The following is a 17445-nucleotide window of genomic DNA, read 5'->3' as shown; positions in this document are numbered from 1 at the left end:
ACCAGTCTGATATCCTGCTCTGTTCCTTATCATTTTGCCTTCCAATGTCAGCCACCCAACGTGTCCCCGAGCCCTCCGTGTTGCCCTGTCCTGTTACTCTTCGTGTCATACATATGCTTGGTTCTATTTGTCATAGTTTGGTCTTGCTGATCCCTATTCCATGGCGTGTCCAACACTGGGAGAACAAGAAGCCCATGTGGCCGAGTGCCATGTCTCCCGTGCCTTGCCCAGGGCCATAGTGTGGAGCAGATCCCGTGTGCTATGAGTGATGGGATGGTTTATCTTCAGACTTGCTCTTTTCTTAGCTCTGAAGGGCCTGTTGGCACTGTGGTTCTAAGCCAACTTGAGAGTCCACCCTCCTGAGTAAGAAGGGAGCCCTGCAGGCAGGTTCTTGGGACCTGCACATAGGTAGAGCCATTTCACGCTCCCCCACCACCTGATGATGACCATCTGCTGCTCCGGAGACTATGGAGCCTGTCAGCGGTCATGGTGATGCTGTGTGTGCCAGGCCACACAGGTGAGCCTTGTACACAGAGTATGCCAGTGCTCGAGCCCCTGGGGATGTGTGGCTGCTCCTCAGGTTACACAAGCTGGCTCTCTGCCTCACCCAGCAGCACTGGTTCTAGTAAACTGTCCAGGTGAGATTAACTGTAAACTGTGCCAGACAGGCTGCCAGCCTCTAAAGCCCTTGCCACCTACTCGCCCGGTGGGCGGGCTTCTGGCTACTGCAGCCTGCTATACATCCCTCCCTGCCAAAGCTAGCTGTCTATAAAAGGGCAGAATATTCTGATGCTTTGCCCTCCCAGACAGAGTGAACAAGTTCAGATTCCTTGGCCTGATCACCTTCTTGTCATGTGGGGTGAGCTGAGCCGTCAATCATCAGCCATCCCTGAGGCCTGATTCTTGGTTTGAACTGCAAGGACCAACAGTTGATACTGGGAGTCAAGATATGGGGAGGGAGATAGAGTCAAAACTATTCTCATCCCACTTCCAGAAAAGGGAAAACAGTGAAACCAAGGAGAGACCAGAGGTAGAGGAGGGAAAACAGGAAACAGGGGCCCAGTGCTGTAGGAACCCCCAGGTTTTACATAAGCCAGTTGAAGATAGGCTTTATCACTAACAACCCAGGCCTGTCTATCCAAGCTGAGTCCATACACTGTAAACACCTCAGCCTCTACTGCCAGCTCCATCCCACGCACTGTGCAGGCCCTGTGGCCTTAAGACTCACTCCTGCCAGCTACCAGCTCAGCAGAGGTCCCGACTGTACTGTGCTCTGTTTCTCTGAGCCAGCTTCCTGTGTGTGATATGGCTCTGTCTCCTTTAGTACTTCCCACTAAAGTCCACAGATGGGAGTGTTTCCTTTCCAGCTTCCACGCTCCTACTCCTTTCCCAATGCCTCTTTTGTTGCCTGCCCTACCACAGGCAGCAGGGGAGTTTGGTTAAAGAAATGTTTCTTTTTGTCTTTTACTTAAGAAAATATATTTTATTGTTATTGAAGAAATTTTAAATTACATATGGACCAAGTGACTGTGCCACCAGACAGAAGAACTGGTAAGGTTGAATAGGCTCAGACTCTGGAGTTCTCATGCTAATAAAGTATCTAGCTAGGCCCCAAGTGTTCAGCCAAATGAGGTTCCCTTGCATTCCTTCCCACAAGTATGCAATCCCCGGTTCACCCTGAGTAAGGTGTGTGTATTCAAACCCACCATCTAATAAAGCAGTTGGACCGAGCAAGGACCATCTCTTCATCAAGGACTGCCTGAGGGGAGGGGCTTCCTCCTAAAGGGCTGGCCTGTATCTCCTAGAGAAGACTTTGCTCCCAGCCCCTCCTTATTCCTGCCACTCACTCAGAACCAAACCAGTTCTGTCACCATCCCAGGCTCTGCCTTCCCCTTCCAGCCTGGTGCATAAATGCCCCGAGGGGAAACATGGACCCAAGGATCTCCAACTCCTAGTAGTAAGCCATCGGGCCTGGTGACACCTGAGTACACAGAAGACTAGGAACAATAGCAGCCGTCCCAGACCTTGCTTTTTCCCACCTGAGAAAACACACCCAAGGAACCATGGACTGAGGACCCCTATTACGGACTGTGCTCTGTCTCCTCTGAGCAGCTTGCCAGTGGCACTCAGGCACCCCAGCAGCAAGGCAGATACTCAGCCCAGCAGTTACAAGGAAAAGAAGCATCCATAATCTGGATCGCCTAGGCACACACACATCACATGGGTACACACAGCAGCTGGGCCACACACATGTCACGTGGTTACACAGCAGCTCTGTGACATCCTAACAGATACTGATTGTGGAGCAGGACTGCTGGAGTCTAACACTGTCACTGGGTTCACTGCTTTTGGATAAGGTGTCTTCCTGGAGGGTCCTTTCCACTCCGCCTTTGCTATGACCACCAGAAGCTGACAGAGAAGCTCAGGTCCAGGGAGCGCACGTAATGCCAGTACTTAGCAGGTATAAAGAGGGTGTCTCCTGGGGACAGAATGCAGGACAGAAACGGGGCCTCGGTGAACTTGGGGAACTTCTCTAGGTCGGGGTTTTCCACATCAACCTGCAGAAAGCAACAGAAGTCATCTGCTGGTCTGTAGAGACAGAAGGCACCATGACACCCTGATTTCCCGTATGCCCACCTGGCTGGTGTTATGAAGAATGTGTGTCTCATGAGGGTACACTGCCTCAGACTCTTGCGGAGAATACAGCCGGATGTACTTCCTTCCTAACACCTGAGGGGGAGAAGGCCCATTAGCTTCAGGTGGAGCTGTGGGACCCACTGACTGCAGGCCTGTGGACCAGGCTTTCTGTGGTCTGTTTTCTGTTGCCTTGCCCCTCCACATGGTCTGACATTCTGAGAGTGCTTAGCTTCAGGTACCTTAAAGATCAGTGTTCTACATGTAACTAAAGCTCAGCCCAGCACTGCGTGTGTTGACCTGGCTTAATCTCAGGGGTTTCCTCCTCGCCTTGGCTGTGAGGGTTTGTGGCATAGAGGAAAAGTGAATTGTCTGAGTTGATTAAGGTGACAGCTGGTGCTATGGAAAGCAGTGGGCCCTCTGGACCTGGCTCTTAGCTACTACTGAGCTGCATATCAGGGCTGGCCCAGTGCACTTCAAGAATCTTCTAAGTTTCTAGCAGTTGAGCCTGTGACAAGATTTTACAGCAGTGGGTGTGTGCTGTTTGCCTTGTGACAAACTGGTCTGAGTCTCTGGAAACATCTGAGTGACTGAGAGGCCTGTTCCATCAGTCCTTACCCACAGGTACAGCTAACAGTAGGAGTGGGGAGGTTGGCAGGCACTAGAACGTGCTAGACCTTCACCCAAGAGCTCTCCCATCTGGCCCCGGAGAAATCCCACTTGGATGCAGCCTTGACCTGGAAGAAGCCCTATCCCAGGGCCTCAGGACTGTTTTGTTTTTTGTCTATATCCCTTTCACTCCCTTTGCTTTTCCCTCTCCCTCCCTTTTGTGACCAGATGTCATGTAGCCCAGGCTTGCCCTGAACTGGCTATATGCTGAGGATGGCCTTGAACCTCCCAAGTGCTAGGATGAGTATTTACCATGTCAAGCTCCTTACTCCTGGCAGCAATTCCTACCTGGACCAGGAAGTTCTGCTGGGGGTCCTGATGCAATGGGGAGATGGTTCCTTGAGGACCAAACCAGGCATTGATAGTGATCTCTTCCTCTTCTCCATTGCCCAGGCAACAGTAATCGGGGATGCTGATGTCCTGCTTCAACTCTGGGATCTGAGGGTAGGGGCAGAAAGCAGAGGCCAGGGCTAGGTATGCCAGCCAGGGCCCAGCTGACATCTGACTGCTTGACACCTAGATGCACACACCCCTAGACGCACACACCCCTAGACGCACACACCCCTAGACACACATACTCCTAGATGCACACACTCCTAGATGCACTTCTTGTTTAGTTTTCAGACAGATTTTCTATTTCTTACCTCTTCCTTCAGCCTCCCAAGTACAGACATTGCATGTATGTGCCGTCCTACCCAGCTCAGTTCATATCTACTAAGTAGAAATCTAACAGACACAATGGAGACGAATTGCAACCTTGCTTCATTTGTTTCTACATTATATAGATATTTCCATTTTAGAAACTTGGTATTGTTGCATTATACTTTTTAAAAAAAGGTGTTAATACTGTCATTTACTAATGAGTAATATTTTCTTTTGTTTTGAGATGGGCTCACTCTGTAGCTCTTGCTGGCCTGATCTCACCACATAGACTAGGGTGGCCTTAAACTCACAGAACTCCATCTGCCTCTGCTGGCATTAAGGCATGAATCACCACACCAGGCAAGAGTTAAGTTACCACCACCAGAAACAAAACAAAACAAACAAACAAAAAAAAGCTCCCCTACCCCCCAATTCAGCTCTTGGAAAGCTAAGGCAGGAGCATGACAAGCATGACCCAGGAGGTAAGCATGGTGACACAGATCTTATTTAAAAAAAAAAAAAAATCCTGTGAAGTCCACTGTACTAGGTATTTATCAGATCTCTGGAGGATTATTTTCAAAAAATTACTACCATTGAGATCACAACTGGTATATTTTAAGTAAATTACTACAAAGACTGGCAAAGTAGGTTTTGTACTAAACTTACTCTGAGAAGAAAGTAGTTTCTTGAACAGTGTTCAGAAGCCAGAAAAGAGAACCTTGGGACCAAGTCCACCAGGGGACTAAAGCAGGTTCTCAGAAGCAAATTAGTGATGAGGAAGGACTTGGGTCTTATTAGCAAGTGAGTCAAACTAGATAGGCCACAATCCAATGTGGCTAGTACCCCAGGCTCCTAGCATACCACATTACTGCTTTGATTGAATGGCACTAAGCCTTGCCCCTGGATACTGAGCGTAACTCTGATTGGTTCCTGATGATGTCATTGGGAATTCTGAAGGGTGATTGGTTGGCTAGATATCAGAAAACACGTGCTCCACGGATATGATTATTGACAAGTCCAAGGCAGTGGCCAGAGGCTTCTGAGACACTGCATTGGGAGGAAAGTTGGTGCAGGGTTCCTGGCAAGTGCTTGTCAATAGCCCAAGCTGTGTCTATAGGCACAGAGGTCCTAGAAACAGCCGTGCCCTGTCTCCAGGACACATGGCTGCTCAAACGCCTCTTTGAGGTGCTCAGAACAGCAGGGGAAGATGAGTGCGGAGGGGCAGCCAATCTGCCTGGGGATAGCTGTACACTGTTCTGCCTCACCCTAAAGATAACAGCAGCTTTGCCTTCTAGCCTGGGTCAGGATGGGCCTCTGCCACAGCCTCTGTATCTTAACCAGCCAGCTTGGAAGGACTCCTTATGCAGCTCAGCCTCTAAGTGCTTAGATTCAAGGTGTGTGCACCACACCCAGGTACAGGCAGCTCACAATGGAAAGGCAGTGTAGCTGCCAATGCATAGTCTGTTTTCCCACAGTGATGGTCATACCCGCTGATGATGTGTTGGGTGGCAGTGGGTGAACACCAGGAGGGGCAGGTAATCTGCCCCTAAGGGTGCTCTGGGCAGCAGTACCTGCTCTGTCCAGAAAACATGCATTTATTTGTAACACTGCTGGGGATCTTGTTGCTCATCAGGAGCCTCACCGAACCCATCATTTCCAGATTAAATCCAGAATCCTGTCTGGCCTTTTAGGCCTCTAACACCTGGCTCTCCCACTCGGAGTATAACCTCCCAGCTGGTGGTCTCCACAATTTCCTAAAGCTTTGGGGCTGGGATGTTTCTTAACGGGAATACTCTCCCACCCAATCCCACTCCAGCTCAGCCAAGGTGCACTGTTAAGTCTTTGACAGGTCATCCTGAGGATCCAAACTGGGCCCCCAGCCTCAGCATACTCAATCTCTCAAGCCTGGCAGTTCCGTTTGCCTCACACTGCTACCTGTGATAATCAGTGAGACCCTTGCTCCAAAGCGTAGCACCAGAAGATAGCCGTGTGTGTTTCCTGGGAGCAGAGGAGCAGGGCAGGAACATGGTCCCAGACTCACCTGGTCGAACAGCTGGTGTTGAGCAAGGTACCCGACATCCTTTGCCTGACCCAGAGGAGAAAAACAGAGGTGACCATCAGTTAGTTTGTGTCAAGCGTCTCTTGATGGCCCTGTTGCTTAGCTGGATGCTGAGTCTTGGCCCTGGCCCCACCCACCACTGTCCCGTGTGGCCCCTTCCCCACCCTGGGGTCTGATGTGGTCAGTGACCTCCCAGGCAGGACAGAGCTGAAGGGCAGGAGACTTAGGGCCTAGGAAGCATCTCTGTTCTGAGTGGGCCACCAGCCCCTGCAGCTTCTTGCAGGAGTAGCGCACAGACAAGTGCTGCTGCTTTTCATTGGAAGCTGTTTTAAAAACCGTGCTGAGGTGAACATGGCGTGCCTTAAGTTCAGCCACACTGAGCATCTGTTATACAGTGACTTGCATATACCTCGCTCAGAATGTATTTGTGGATGAACTCATTGACTGTCATGAGAGTCTGGGACCAGTCTTCATCTGTGTATCTTGAACCCACTTCCACGGGGACAGTGCGGCAGCCAGCAATCTCCTGGATGTACTGTAGACTACAAAAAATGTCACCATAGTGTCAGCATGCATCTAGGACATCTAGGAATGGTTTCCTTTGTTCTCTTCATGCAAAACCTCATGAGGTGGAGACGACTGTTGCCTTTGCTCTCCCGACTGTTCTCACAATACAGAGGTGAGGCTGCATGCCTGAGACCACACGGACTCTCCTTACCACCTCTGCCATCCACAATCCTGCTGACTCCTCACTTTCCTCTGTCACTGCTGAGAAACCTTGGGATGAGTGGAAGGCAGTATGGGATGGGGAGGTGATGAATGCAGACTCTGAACTCTGATAGCCTGGGTGAGTAGGAGACCCTTCAGTGAGTTACCTTTCCCGAGACCCTGTTCCCCATCTGTTAAAGGAGGTGATGCCAGAACCTGCCCCCATTTGGAGCATGACTGTTCTGCTGTGGCTCTCACAGAATTCTTCCTCACTGGAGCAGGGGCTACTTCCTCCACAAACTCACAGCAGGCCGACCTGACTCCACCCACTCCTGTCAGCTACAGTTGTCTCAGGGCACTCAGGGTACTTTTACATGACTCCTGTGGAAGGCGAAATGTCTGGATTCTCCAATCCTTACAGGAAACATTAGTGTGGCCTCATTCTGAATCCTAGTGGGAGCCACTCCTAGGTGATTGCAGTCATGGCCTCAGGCCCAGAGAAGGAAGAGCAGTAGGATCTCTGAGATCTTGCATGAGCACCTAACAGCTCTCTGAGCCTGTTACTCAGGCGCTTGCAAGGATATGCTCAGGGTAAGTGTACGTCAGTGACAGCTTAGACCACTGCACACACTTAGGATGGCCCGTTAAATGTTTTGTTAATTTAAAAACTATTATTCCATGTGCAGGAAGTTAGACATGCCACTGTGTCATATGTGGAGGCCAGAAGACAATTTTGTGGTTCTCTCCTTCTACCTGTGTGGGTCCTGGGATTGGGATTTAAACTCAGGCCACTAGGTTTTTTTAGCCATCTTGCGAGCCCTAGGGTATCCCACTTTAAAGTCTTCATTAATCCTCTGTAATCAATCAAGGGGTTTTGAAGGTCTGGGGCAGTGATGTATGAGTGGCCAAAAGAGACCTTTGAGGAGTCCTGGGGACACTCAGGAGGAAGGACCTCAGGTCCCCACAGTGGCTACTCACCTCCACTTCTTCATGCACGGCCAGTGGTCAGCCACACCTTCCAAGATCACAGGTCTCCCAGGAACTAGAAAATGCTTCTTGAAGTGCTGCAGAGGTGGGCAGCGAAGCCTGGGCACTTCCCGATCTAATACCACATCAGGAGTTGAGCTGGCATCATGCTTTGCCTTCTGTTCAGAATATAAACAAAGCAAGATGGCGACTGTCTGAAATCTGCGTTAGTGGCAGGATGTCTTGGGTAGCGTTAACAGCAGATGGCAGTTATTTGTGTGCACATATGTGTGGCAGAGGATGGACCTTGGCTGTTCCTCTGTACCATGCACATCCTCCTTACTGAAATGGGGTTTTCCCCCTGGCCTGGGGCTCACTGATTCAAGTGAGGCTGGCTGGGTAGCAAGGCCTTGGGGTCCCCCTGACTCCACTTGCCCAGCTATGGTTTGACAAGAACATGCCACCATGCCAAGTTTTTACATTGTCCTAGGGATCAAACTCCAGTGCTCCTACGTGTGTGACCGGCTCTTGTCTGAAGCATCTTCTCAGTCCTGTGCTTCGTCTTGCTTTGAGATAGGGTCTCAACTTGTCTAGCAGGCCTCAACCTCACAGACATCACCTGCCTCTGCCGCCCACGTGCACAGGGTAAGGGTGCTCACCGCTACATGGAGCTGTGTTTTATGTTTTTGAGACAGGGTCTCAGTAGGAAGCCTGGAATGACCTTGAACCCAGAATCCCCCGCCTCAGATTCCAGAGTGCCCACCACACCCAGTAGTAGATAACGTTTCTATACCGTTTGTTTTCATGAACTCAAGGTCCCTTTTCCTGACCATGTCACAGTCTTAGAGCACTGTGGTGACAACAGTCCTGAAGAGTGAGTGCTAATGACATCTATCTTACTCATAAGTCACACCCAACAGGACATTCTAAAACTGCAGGAAAGCACTGAGAAATACATGTCAAACAGTCCAGAATGCCATAGCTGGCACCCATCACAGCCCCAGCCCTTCCTCTCTGAGGCTCAGGATTTATCTGACAACCTACAGATGAGGACACTGAGGCCCAAAGGAAATGGTCTCTGGCTCACCCAGTGGAAGCTTGGTAAGGACTATGTGTCTGCAGCCTTCGGGGTAAGCTGTGCTCTAGGCTTGGAAGGAACTATGAGACACTTAAACACCATGGCCAACCTCCATGAGGACTGGAGGGACAGAACACGCTGGGTATCTCTCCAAGACTAGGTGATGAGAAGGCATGCTGAATTTCCTTCAGAGCACTTTTTTTAGATTAAGAAAGCTGCCACCTCCCCCTCTAAAAAGGGCACTGCCTTTGCAGCTGCTAATTCCCCAAATCCACATGATGCTCTTTTGGCAGAGAGGCTACCTGTCTGACACTGTCCTGGGATTGGACTGGATTCTTCTAGAAGATGGGTTGGGCTGCCGGATGGTTCAGCTTTCAATAGTGACCCACCTTGGTAGCAGGCTGATCCTGGTGAGGGCCACAGGCAGGCTGCTTTCTAGGGAGCAGATGTGTCTGGAGGACTGTAGCAACTTTGAGAAGAATGTCCCCAAGGATGGCTGCCCCCATCAACAGGCCCATGTCACACACCCGCAGTGCTTCAGCCACAGCAGTGGCCTTCTGTGGTGCCTGGCACAGGCACAGGGTCTTCAGGAGGCAGCCGAAGGAATATACCCGGCGCCATTCCTTGTCTACATCTCGCCAGGGACCAGTGTTGAGCTTTTCCCAGGAGTAGTCCAGGACAGCCTCACTGGCCTGCAGGCACTTCTGCCAACGGCCTTCATAGAACAGACCCAAAGCCTGCCGTAGCAGCGTAGCCACGCTCCTGTCCACCTTCTCACTGAGATCCAGCTTCAGCTCCTCCTCTGTGTCTGGCAGGAGCACCCTGAGGTCCTTCCAGAGGATGCTGGGCCCCACTAGGGGCTCTGTAGTGTCCTCTGACATGATCAGCCCCTGAGAGGAACAGGACAGGAATCAGAGCCCACATACAGCCCCGTAGCTCACACCAGTGCACTTCAACAAGGTCTTTGCTACTGCTGCCTCGCTGGTGCAGGGCCTTCCTTTGGGGTCACTGCTCTACTTCAGGGCCTTGTACAATGCCCGGCTCTAAGTGGACTCTGGATGGATATCTTTTCATAGAGATGAGTCCTTTCTTTATCTAGAATGAATCCAACATACTTCCTCTGCCTGGCAAACTCCTGTCCAGCCTTTCAGGCCCATCCTGAATGATCTATGTGAAGTCTGAGGAAATTCTCCTCAGGGTTTGTGTCTACAGCCCTTGGGTTCTTCTATAGCACTTGTCACAAGCACGTGTGTGAGCTGCCTCTCCAAGGCTGGGTTGGGGCACATCCGCTTTGGTTTCCCTAGAGCCTAAAGCCACAGGTGCAGAAGGAAGTGCTCTGTTTTTTATGTCCCCAAAGGTCCATGTGTTGAAGGCTTAGTTCCCAGCCTATCATGGTACTTAGGGTGGCATAGCCTAAGTATGAATTAGAACCTAGGGGAAGAAACTAAGGTCATGGAGACACGGCCTTACAGTTGGACACATTAGGACCCCAGCCTTGAGTTTCTTGGTCACCATTAGGTAAAGAGACCTCCTCTGCCTTGTGCTCCCACAATGATGTACCAAGCTGTCACAGGTCTAGAGCACCAGGGCCATGCAACCTGCTGATATTCTAAAATCATGAGCCAACACAAATCTTCCTTCCTTCCTTCCTCCCTCCCTTTTCTTCTTCTCCTTTTCCTTTTATCTGCCTGCCTCTGCCCCGTCAAATGCTGGGATTGAAGGCATGTGTTAGCATCGCCCAGCTAACCTTTCTTTATAATTTATCCCAGGTATTTGTTACAGAAACGGGAAACAAACACAAAAGCCTAAGCAGAAAGACCATGCTCAGCTCTGGTAGTCTGGTGGCTTGGCCTGAGTATTGTGTGGACAACATCATTTGTGATGGTTTGCATATGCTTGGCCCAGGGAGTGGAATGTGATGATGGTTTGATATGCTTGGCCCAGAGAGTGGCACTATTAGAAGGTGTGGCCTTGTTGGAGATGTGTCATTGTAGGGTGGGCTTGGAGACCCTCCTCCGAGCACCTCCTAGGATGTGGAGTCTGTTCCTGACTTCCTTCAGGTGAAGATATAGAACTCAGCTCCTCCTGCACCATGCCTGCCTGGTCGCTGCCATGCTCCTGCCTTGATGATAATGGACTGAACCTCTGAACCTGTAAACCAGCCCCAGTTAAATGTTGTTCTTATAAGAGTTGCCTTGGTCATGGTGTCTTTTCACAGCAGTAAAACCCTAACTAAGACAGTGGGCTAAACCTCTGAACTGTAAGCCAGCCCCAGTTAAATGTTGTCCTTTATAAAATTTGCATTGATCATGGTGTCTGTTCACAGCAATAAAATCCTAACTAAGACATCGCTACACCAACACTAACAGATCTGCAGCTTACAGACGATGGCTTTGTGCCCTGCTCTATCTTCTTAGCTCTATCCTAACAGCTGTGGCATTTGCTATGCTGCATGGGATTTATCCATCAAGGTTCACGGGCAGGGAGTTTGGGCCTGAGGAAGGCCATTTAAAAGATGGGGCCAGGGAAGTGATTAGGTCATTAGAAGGGCACCACTGTGGGAGGGCTCAAGGCCCATCTTACAGGAGTGGGCTAGTTCCTACAAGGCTGGTTGTTATAAAGTGAGGTTCACCCTTATGTTGGGTCCTTGCATGTGCCCCCCCTTGTCCTGCCCCCCCCCCCCCGCCCGCCACTTCTCTACCATGTGGTGACACAGCTAGGTGGCCCTCACTAGATGTCTGTACCAAGCTGTTGGGACTCTGCAGCCATCAGAATTGAGCCGAGGAGCTCCCTTTCTTTATTCCTCTCCCAGTATGTGTGCGACAGTCTTACAGCAACACCAGATAGGGCAGGACACATCCTCTGCCTCCCGTGCTGTTGAGTGACGAGACCATCCTGTGTTTGGCAGAGAATGCAGATGGCCAAATATGAAACGTTAGGCTTTGTTGGCCACACAGTCTCCGTTGCCACTACTCTGCCAATCAGGAACCAGAATAAACAAATAGGGGTGGCAGTGTTCCATTAAAGCTTTATTTATAAAGGAGTGGGTGCCAGATGTAGTCAGACAACTCTTGTTCTTCTGTGTTTTACCCCTGGGCTTCATCCCTGGCTTGGGGTAAAAATCAAAAGGAAAAAAATACCCTTTATGTATTTTTCTTTGAGACAGGGTCTCTCTGTGTATCCCTGGCCATCCTGGAATTCACTATGTAAACCATGCTGGCCTCGAACTCGAGTTCTGCTAGCATCTGCCTCACAGGTACTGGTATTAAAAGTGTGTGTCACCACCTGCAGGCAGAAAAGACAGCCTTTACCTTTTTCCTGGCTCAGTCAGACAAGCTTCTGCTGTAATTTACTGGGGCAGAACAAAGTGCTATAGGACTGAATGCAGTGACTAATGCCTGGCCACACCTCCCACAGGTTTCCTAAAGGTGGAAGTGGGCGGTTCTCAGGCTCCAAGGATTTAAAGTTCTAGGTGGCAGGAAGCTGCCACATGGAAAGGGGGATTGTTGGAAGGCAACTGAGCCTGGACAAGCCACATGGAAATGGCCCAAGCCAAAAATAAGCACACTTAGCCAGTTAGCAGACTGCAGCTGGTGCTTCTTACATCCGTTAGTCTGTGCTGCCCGACAGATGACAGTCCCTACGGATGGCCATGTCCCAACACGGAATGGTAATTATGTTACCTAATGTGACTGAGAATGGGAGATTATCCTGGATCATCAAGATGGGCCGTATAGCATTAAAAAGATCGTTTTGAGCTAGCATCAGATTTGGAAGGACTTGGGACTTCAGAAGAATGGTCACAGAAAGGCAAAGTGGCTGGCTTTGATGACTAGAAGCTGAGAGGAATTCAGGACAACTTATGGAAGCTGTGAAAAATCAGAGAAATAGATTCTTTCCTGGGGCCTTTGTCGATCCCAGCCCACAGATCTGCGAGGTGGCACACCTTCAGTTCACAGCCACCATGCTCAGATAAAAATAAGAGACACCAGATAGAAAGCAAGCAGTGGTGGTGGGAAGTGACCCTGTGGTCAGACCACACGAGCCTGACTCTCTACTAACCGTATGTGTTAGCTCATGCCACCATGTTGGAAAGGCTACGTGGCAGAGATGAAAGGAGCCTGTAGTTAACAGAGAGCCAGGGGCTGAGGCTCTCTGCCCTTAGCTGCCCACACTCATGTGGACTCCTGCCAACAGGACTTGGCATGGGGCATAGGTCTGTTAAAGCAGACACTTTAACTCTTCTTCCCCTATGCAGAGCAGTCTTTCTGTGAGAGCTCAGCTCAGACCACAGCCTTGTAAGGGATTCTAACACCGAGGACTTGGCTAAGCCATGCACACACACACTCAGCTCAGGAAAACAGGTCCTGAAGAGACTCTGGCCAGCTTGGGCATGGTGAGCATGGCTCTGTTAGACCTTGCTTGTTCTTCTCTCCCATCCTCTCTGCCTTGCTAAAAACTGTTACATCACATTCCCGAGGCTGGCCACCAAAAGCAAGCTACTCCATTATTTGGCCACCTCTTCCTCTTGAGGCCGACCACTAAGGTCCAGCTTTCAAAGTATGGGAGTCCAGCAATCAAAAGCCCTCTTTGGTTACCTAATTAATACCCCAATCAAAATATACCACCACATGCTAGCCCATTCTAACAAAGACCTCCCCTTTTCTCTTAAAGATTACACCTGTAAGGCCATTGGCTGCTGTTTTTCTGCCTGAGTCAGGAGGCGGCCTCTTTAACTTTTCTTCCCTGCTTAATAAAGGATCTCTGTGAAAACAGGTGCTTGGGCGTGGTTTGTGCCTAGTTCTAACCTAAGATTATTTTGTCGATACTTCATAATTGTAATTTTCTACTATTATAAATGGTAATGTAGATATCTGGTATGTAGAATATCTGATATGTGACACCTGACACCTGTGAAAGGGTCATTTGATCCTCACAGGTTGAGAACTGTTGCTCTAGAAGAAAAGAACTGATAATGTGTGTGTGTGTGTGTGTGTGTGTGTGTGTGAGAGAGAGAGAGAGAGAGAGAGAGAGAGAGAGATTGAGATTGATTGATTCATTAAAGTGGGTGACAGGCTGTATTCCAGCTAATCTAAAGTGGCTATCTACCAACAGAAAGTCCAAGAATCCAGTATTTATTCAGTACACTAGTGTAGTGGTAAGATTAAAAAGGAACATTTTCTATCAGTTCCTGCGAGCCGGATCTGGCTGCTACTCTACCACGAGGTCTGCAAAGTGCTCTCTCCTGGCTGTCTCCCTTTTAGCTGCCTTCTCTTCGAGGTCCCCTAGACGGAAGTTACCATGCCTGATTCACACACACACACACACACACACACACACACACACACACACACACATCTCGTTTTGCCGGCCCTTTGCTCAGTCTTACTCCGTGCAGGCAAAAGAACCAGATCTGCAACACTGTCCTCTTTAGTCCGGTAATTCAAAGTTCCAGAAACGTGTAATTTAGCAATTAGATTTACATGCTAAATTCCCAATCCACAATACATCCACACAACAAATTCACTGCCAATTAATATTTAAACTGCCCACCTAGACAAGACAAAATGGACCCAGTCCATCTGGATCTGGATCATCCTGCTCTGTTGTCTCCATCTAGATTTTTCTCCTTCCTCTTCCTCCTCCCTCCTTAAGACTTTTCCCTGCCTACCCTTCCTTCTCATCCAATGATAGGCTACTCCTTAACCTGGGCCCACCTTGCTGCATAATGACATCATCCTACACATCACCCTTTTTGTTTAATTAAAAAAAAAACTTTTTTCATTAAACATAAGCTGTGCACAACTATTACCATTAGAAAAATCATCTAGACGACTATGTTTTCTCGAAGTTAATTAGCTTGGGTAGGCTATAAGGCTAATTAGTCTTTAACTCTGTCAGAAATCTGAGAATGACCAAATAGCTATAAACATAGGAAGCCTAACATGGCTTGCAGAACTGAGACAGGTTGTAGAGGCAAATTTCCACTAACGCAGTACCCTGTTAGCAACACGTGAGAGCAAGTCTTCAGCCTTCTGGCCTAGGACCATCTGACAGACTTTTGAAACACCAGGCTGGCTGTCTTGGCTGGTCTTCAGTATATACCCACATCATGAAGAAGTAGGCTCTACTGCTGCCAGTGAGGGATGAACTTGCCATCAAGAGTGAGGGCGAGCAGGCAAAGAGCAAAAATGGGTGTGGCCCACTTAAAATGCTTTAGTTAAGACAAATCCCTCAGAATTGTACCCAGTGACTTGGGGTTTGATTAATTCCAGATGTAGTCAGTCACAGCCATCACAGTGCAGACAGGAATGTTTGTAGAGACAGCCTGTCTTCCAAGATGATCTGTCCTGCTTGAAACTGACAAGTCCAGCAAAGAGGGACTGCAGATCCACATGTAGTTCTCTACAGCTGCAACAATTTCCTCATCCTTAAGCCTAGCACCCTGCCTGTATGAAGGGTTCCAACCAGCCTTTTCTCTTGCAGGCACCCCCTTTCCCACAGGAGTATCTGTCCTCCACTGTTTGAAATAAACAGATCCATCTATTAATGTCAGATTCTGTCTCTTTCTGCCTTCCGTTGCACAAAACAACTTTCCTCTGTAGCCTTAATTCTAGAGATCTTTAAACAAAGGTCCATTTGTTGGTGTACAAAACGACCCTTTTTGCAAAAGGATGTCAGCTAAAGGGTGCAGGATCTAATCTGGGCTTCCTAAGTGAACTTAGAAGGAACTAAGTTCTCCTGCTACTCATACCAAAAACAAAGGAGCTGAGAACGGGGCAGAATGGACTCAAGCCTTGTTTCCTAAGTGCACGTTTTTGGGACGCATTACAGAAATTGGTTTTGGTTGCCAAACGGGTTGATGAACTTAGCATGAACAAACTTCTAGGGAAAGCACGTGCAGTCAGTCCCTCCCTCTAAGTACCGGCAAAACCGCTGCTCATGCCCTTCTGCATAGTCTGCATGGGAGGGCTGGTTAAGTGGCCTAGGCAGAAGACACCCTGACTTCCACTAAGACTGTGGTCGTTTACCGGGACCTCTGTCTGCTTACGGGGGCCGGGGGACCTTGGCCGGGTTGGAGGGTGGAGATTAGAGATAGGGAGCAGTGGCCGCAGCCATGCCTTCCCGACAAACGGCGCAGGGGTGTCACGTAGGCCGGTCTCGCCACTAAACCTGTCCCCATACTTGAACCACTAACCAAAGCCTAGAAGGCGACAGTAGGGTCACGGCAATTTCACGCATGCGCTTTAGAAAAAAAAAACCACTCCTAGAGGATGACATAAGGCACAGGCTCTTTCCTTCCTACCGTTTGTGCCGAGCGGACAGCTGCTACGCATGCGGCTTCTCGAGCGGCTCCCAGGCCTCCCACGGCGCCTGCGCGAAACCGTTCCTGCTCGCCTGAGCAATCCGTCCTTCACGGCCAGCGCTTTGAATCTAAGCAACTCCCGCAGCCTGAGCGCCGCGGTGCTCCAACTAACCTCTCTGGCACTTGGACGGGCTTGTGTCTCTCGTCGCTGGCGACGACTGGTTCTGTCGGGGCGAAGATTCTTCGGCTGGCCTTAGCACAGACTACACTAAGAGTATCGACCACTTCTGACTCGGCTGGTCGGGACGGGTACCTAGAGGAGCGCCGAGCCATCAATGCTCGGCCCCGCCCTCCTCGGGTCAAAGGGGCGGCTCTAGCTTTCTTTTCCGGGTCATACCTTGCAAAACAGTTTTGTCACTTGCTGTTTTACCTGATCCTTCCAACTCAGATAATGAGTTCTCCCTATTTTGCAGAGTAGGAAACTGAGGTGGGAGAAAATAACGACATGGTTTTAGAAGTCACGTATATAATTTGAACCCACAAGTACAGCATGCAGGGCTGGTTCCCCTGAGTTCGCCTATGATTTCCTTGCAGAGACAGGCTGTGTGGAGTCAGCACGAGTTTTGTGTTTCGAGCATTCTTTCTCGGTGGACTCCAGAGGTGGCTGGAGCAGTAGCAGTCACCGATTCCCTGAATCGGTCTGCTATAGCCTTGGGTTTGGAGTGTAACTAGAAAAGCGTGTAGTGCATTCATCTACTGGTCAGCAGGGATGAGGGTGAGGCACTCCTCGCTTTTTATCTTCTCAGGAACGCTAAGTAGAGATGGGGAAACGAGTGGGAGTCTTTACTCAAGGCCAGTGCAACGAGTTATATCCTGGGTGCTATGATAGTGATTCGGACCAGGGGGTCTTGATCGGTTTGTTTTCTATGTCAGTTAAAGAATTAAAAGTCAACAAATAAATAAACAGATAATAAAATCTGGAGCTCAACAGATAGCTGTGGAGTAACCTCAAACACTACAGATAAAGATAGACAGAATCAGCAGACAGAGAAAAAGATCTGCAAAGCAGATTTAGGGCGGGCAGTAAGGGGGAGTGTGAAAAATCCAGCCTGCAGGCTTTTTCTTTTAAAGTCTTTTTCTCCCCTAATTTAGGGTAGATGGCTTTGAACAAAGAATGTTTGATTGTCCTGGACCTGTTGTGCGTCCTGATCTGACCTTGAATTTGTTGAGCAAATCCCTCAGCAGGGGACCTTAGTGGGAGGCAAAGCCTTTGTTTTAAGCTGTCCAACTTGTCTAAAGTCAGATGTGTAAGGAAGTCCATCTTGAAAATATGACCCCTTATTAGCTACCCTTGGCTCTTTGTGTCTGCCTACCTGACTCATC

At 49.4% G+C, this 17445-nt stretch overlaps 1 protein-coding gene across 7 annotated transcripts; it reads right to left on the bottom strand.

Moving 5' to 3' along the window:
- Positions 1–1450: 1450 nt before the first annotated feature.
- Kdm8 (lysine demethylase 8) lies at positions 1451–16431 on the bottom strand. Of its 7 annotated transcripts, none has more exons than XM_063263223.1 (8): positions 16235–16427; positions 9146–9646; positions 7691–7857; positions 6414–6546; positions 5987–6031; positions 3592–3741; positions 2638–2730; positions 1451–2558 (listed from the first exon to the last, which is right to left on the bottom strand). In XM_063263223.1, the coding sequence occupies exons 2-8, from the start codon at positions 9635–9637 to the stop codon at positions 2394–2396; spliced, it is 1245 nt and encodes a 414-aa protein (XP_063119293.1). In that variant the 5' UTR covers positions 9638–9646; positions 16235–16427; the 3' UTR covers positions 1451–2393.
- Positions 16432–17445: the final 1014 nt, after the last annotated feature.

The sequence above is a fragment of the Rattus norvegicus genome, chromosome 1, assembly GCF_036323735.1.
Source record: "Rattus norvegicus strain BN/NHsdMcwi chromosome 1, GRCr8, whole genome shotgun sequence".
NCBI lineage: Eukaryota > Metazoa > Chordata > Mammalia > Rodentia > Muridae > Rattus > Rattus norvegicus.
The sequence above is the reverse complement of the archived record's forward strand: the minus strand, read 5'-3'. Positions and strand labels throughout refer to the sequence as shown.

Bases quoted from the DNA above. Each gene is read 5' to 3' on its own strand.
- Kdm8 (XM_063263223.1), bottom strand. From the start codon at position 9,637: ATGTCAGAGGACACTACAGAGCCCCTAGTGGGGCCCAGCATCCTCTGG. The intron at 2,731-3,591 runs GTAGGAATTGCT...TCTCCCCCTCAG, and splicing joins AGCAGAACTTCCTGGTCCAG to GTGTTAGGAAGGAAGTACAT. The intron at 2,559-2,637 runs GTGGGCATACGG...TGCTTTCTGCAG, and splicing joins TTCTTCATAACACCAGCCAG to GTTGATGTGGAAAACCCCGA.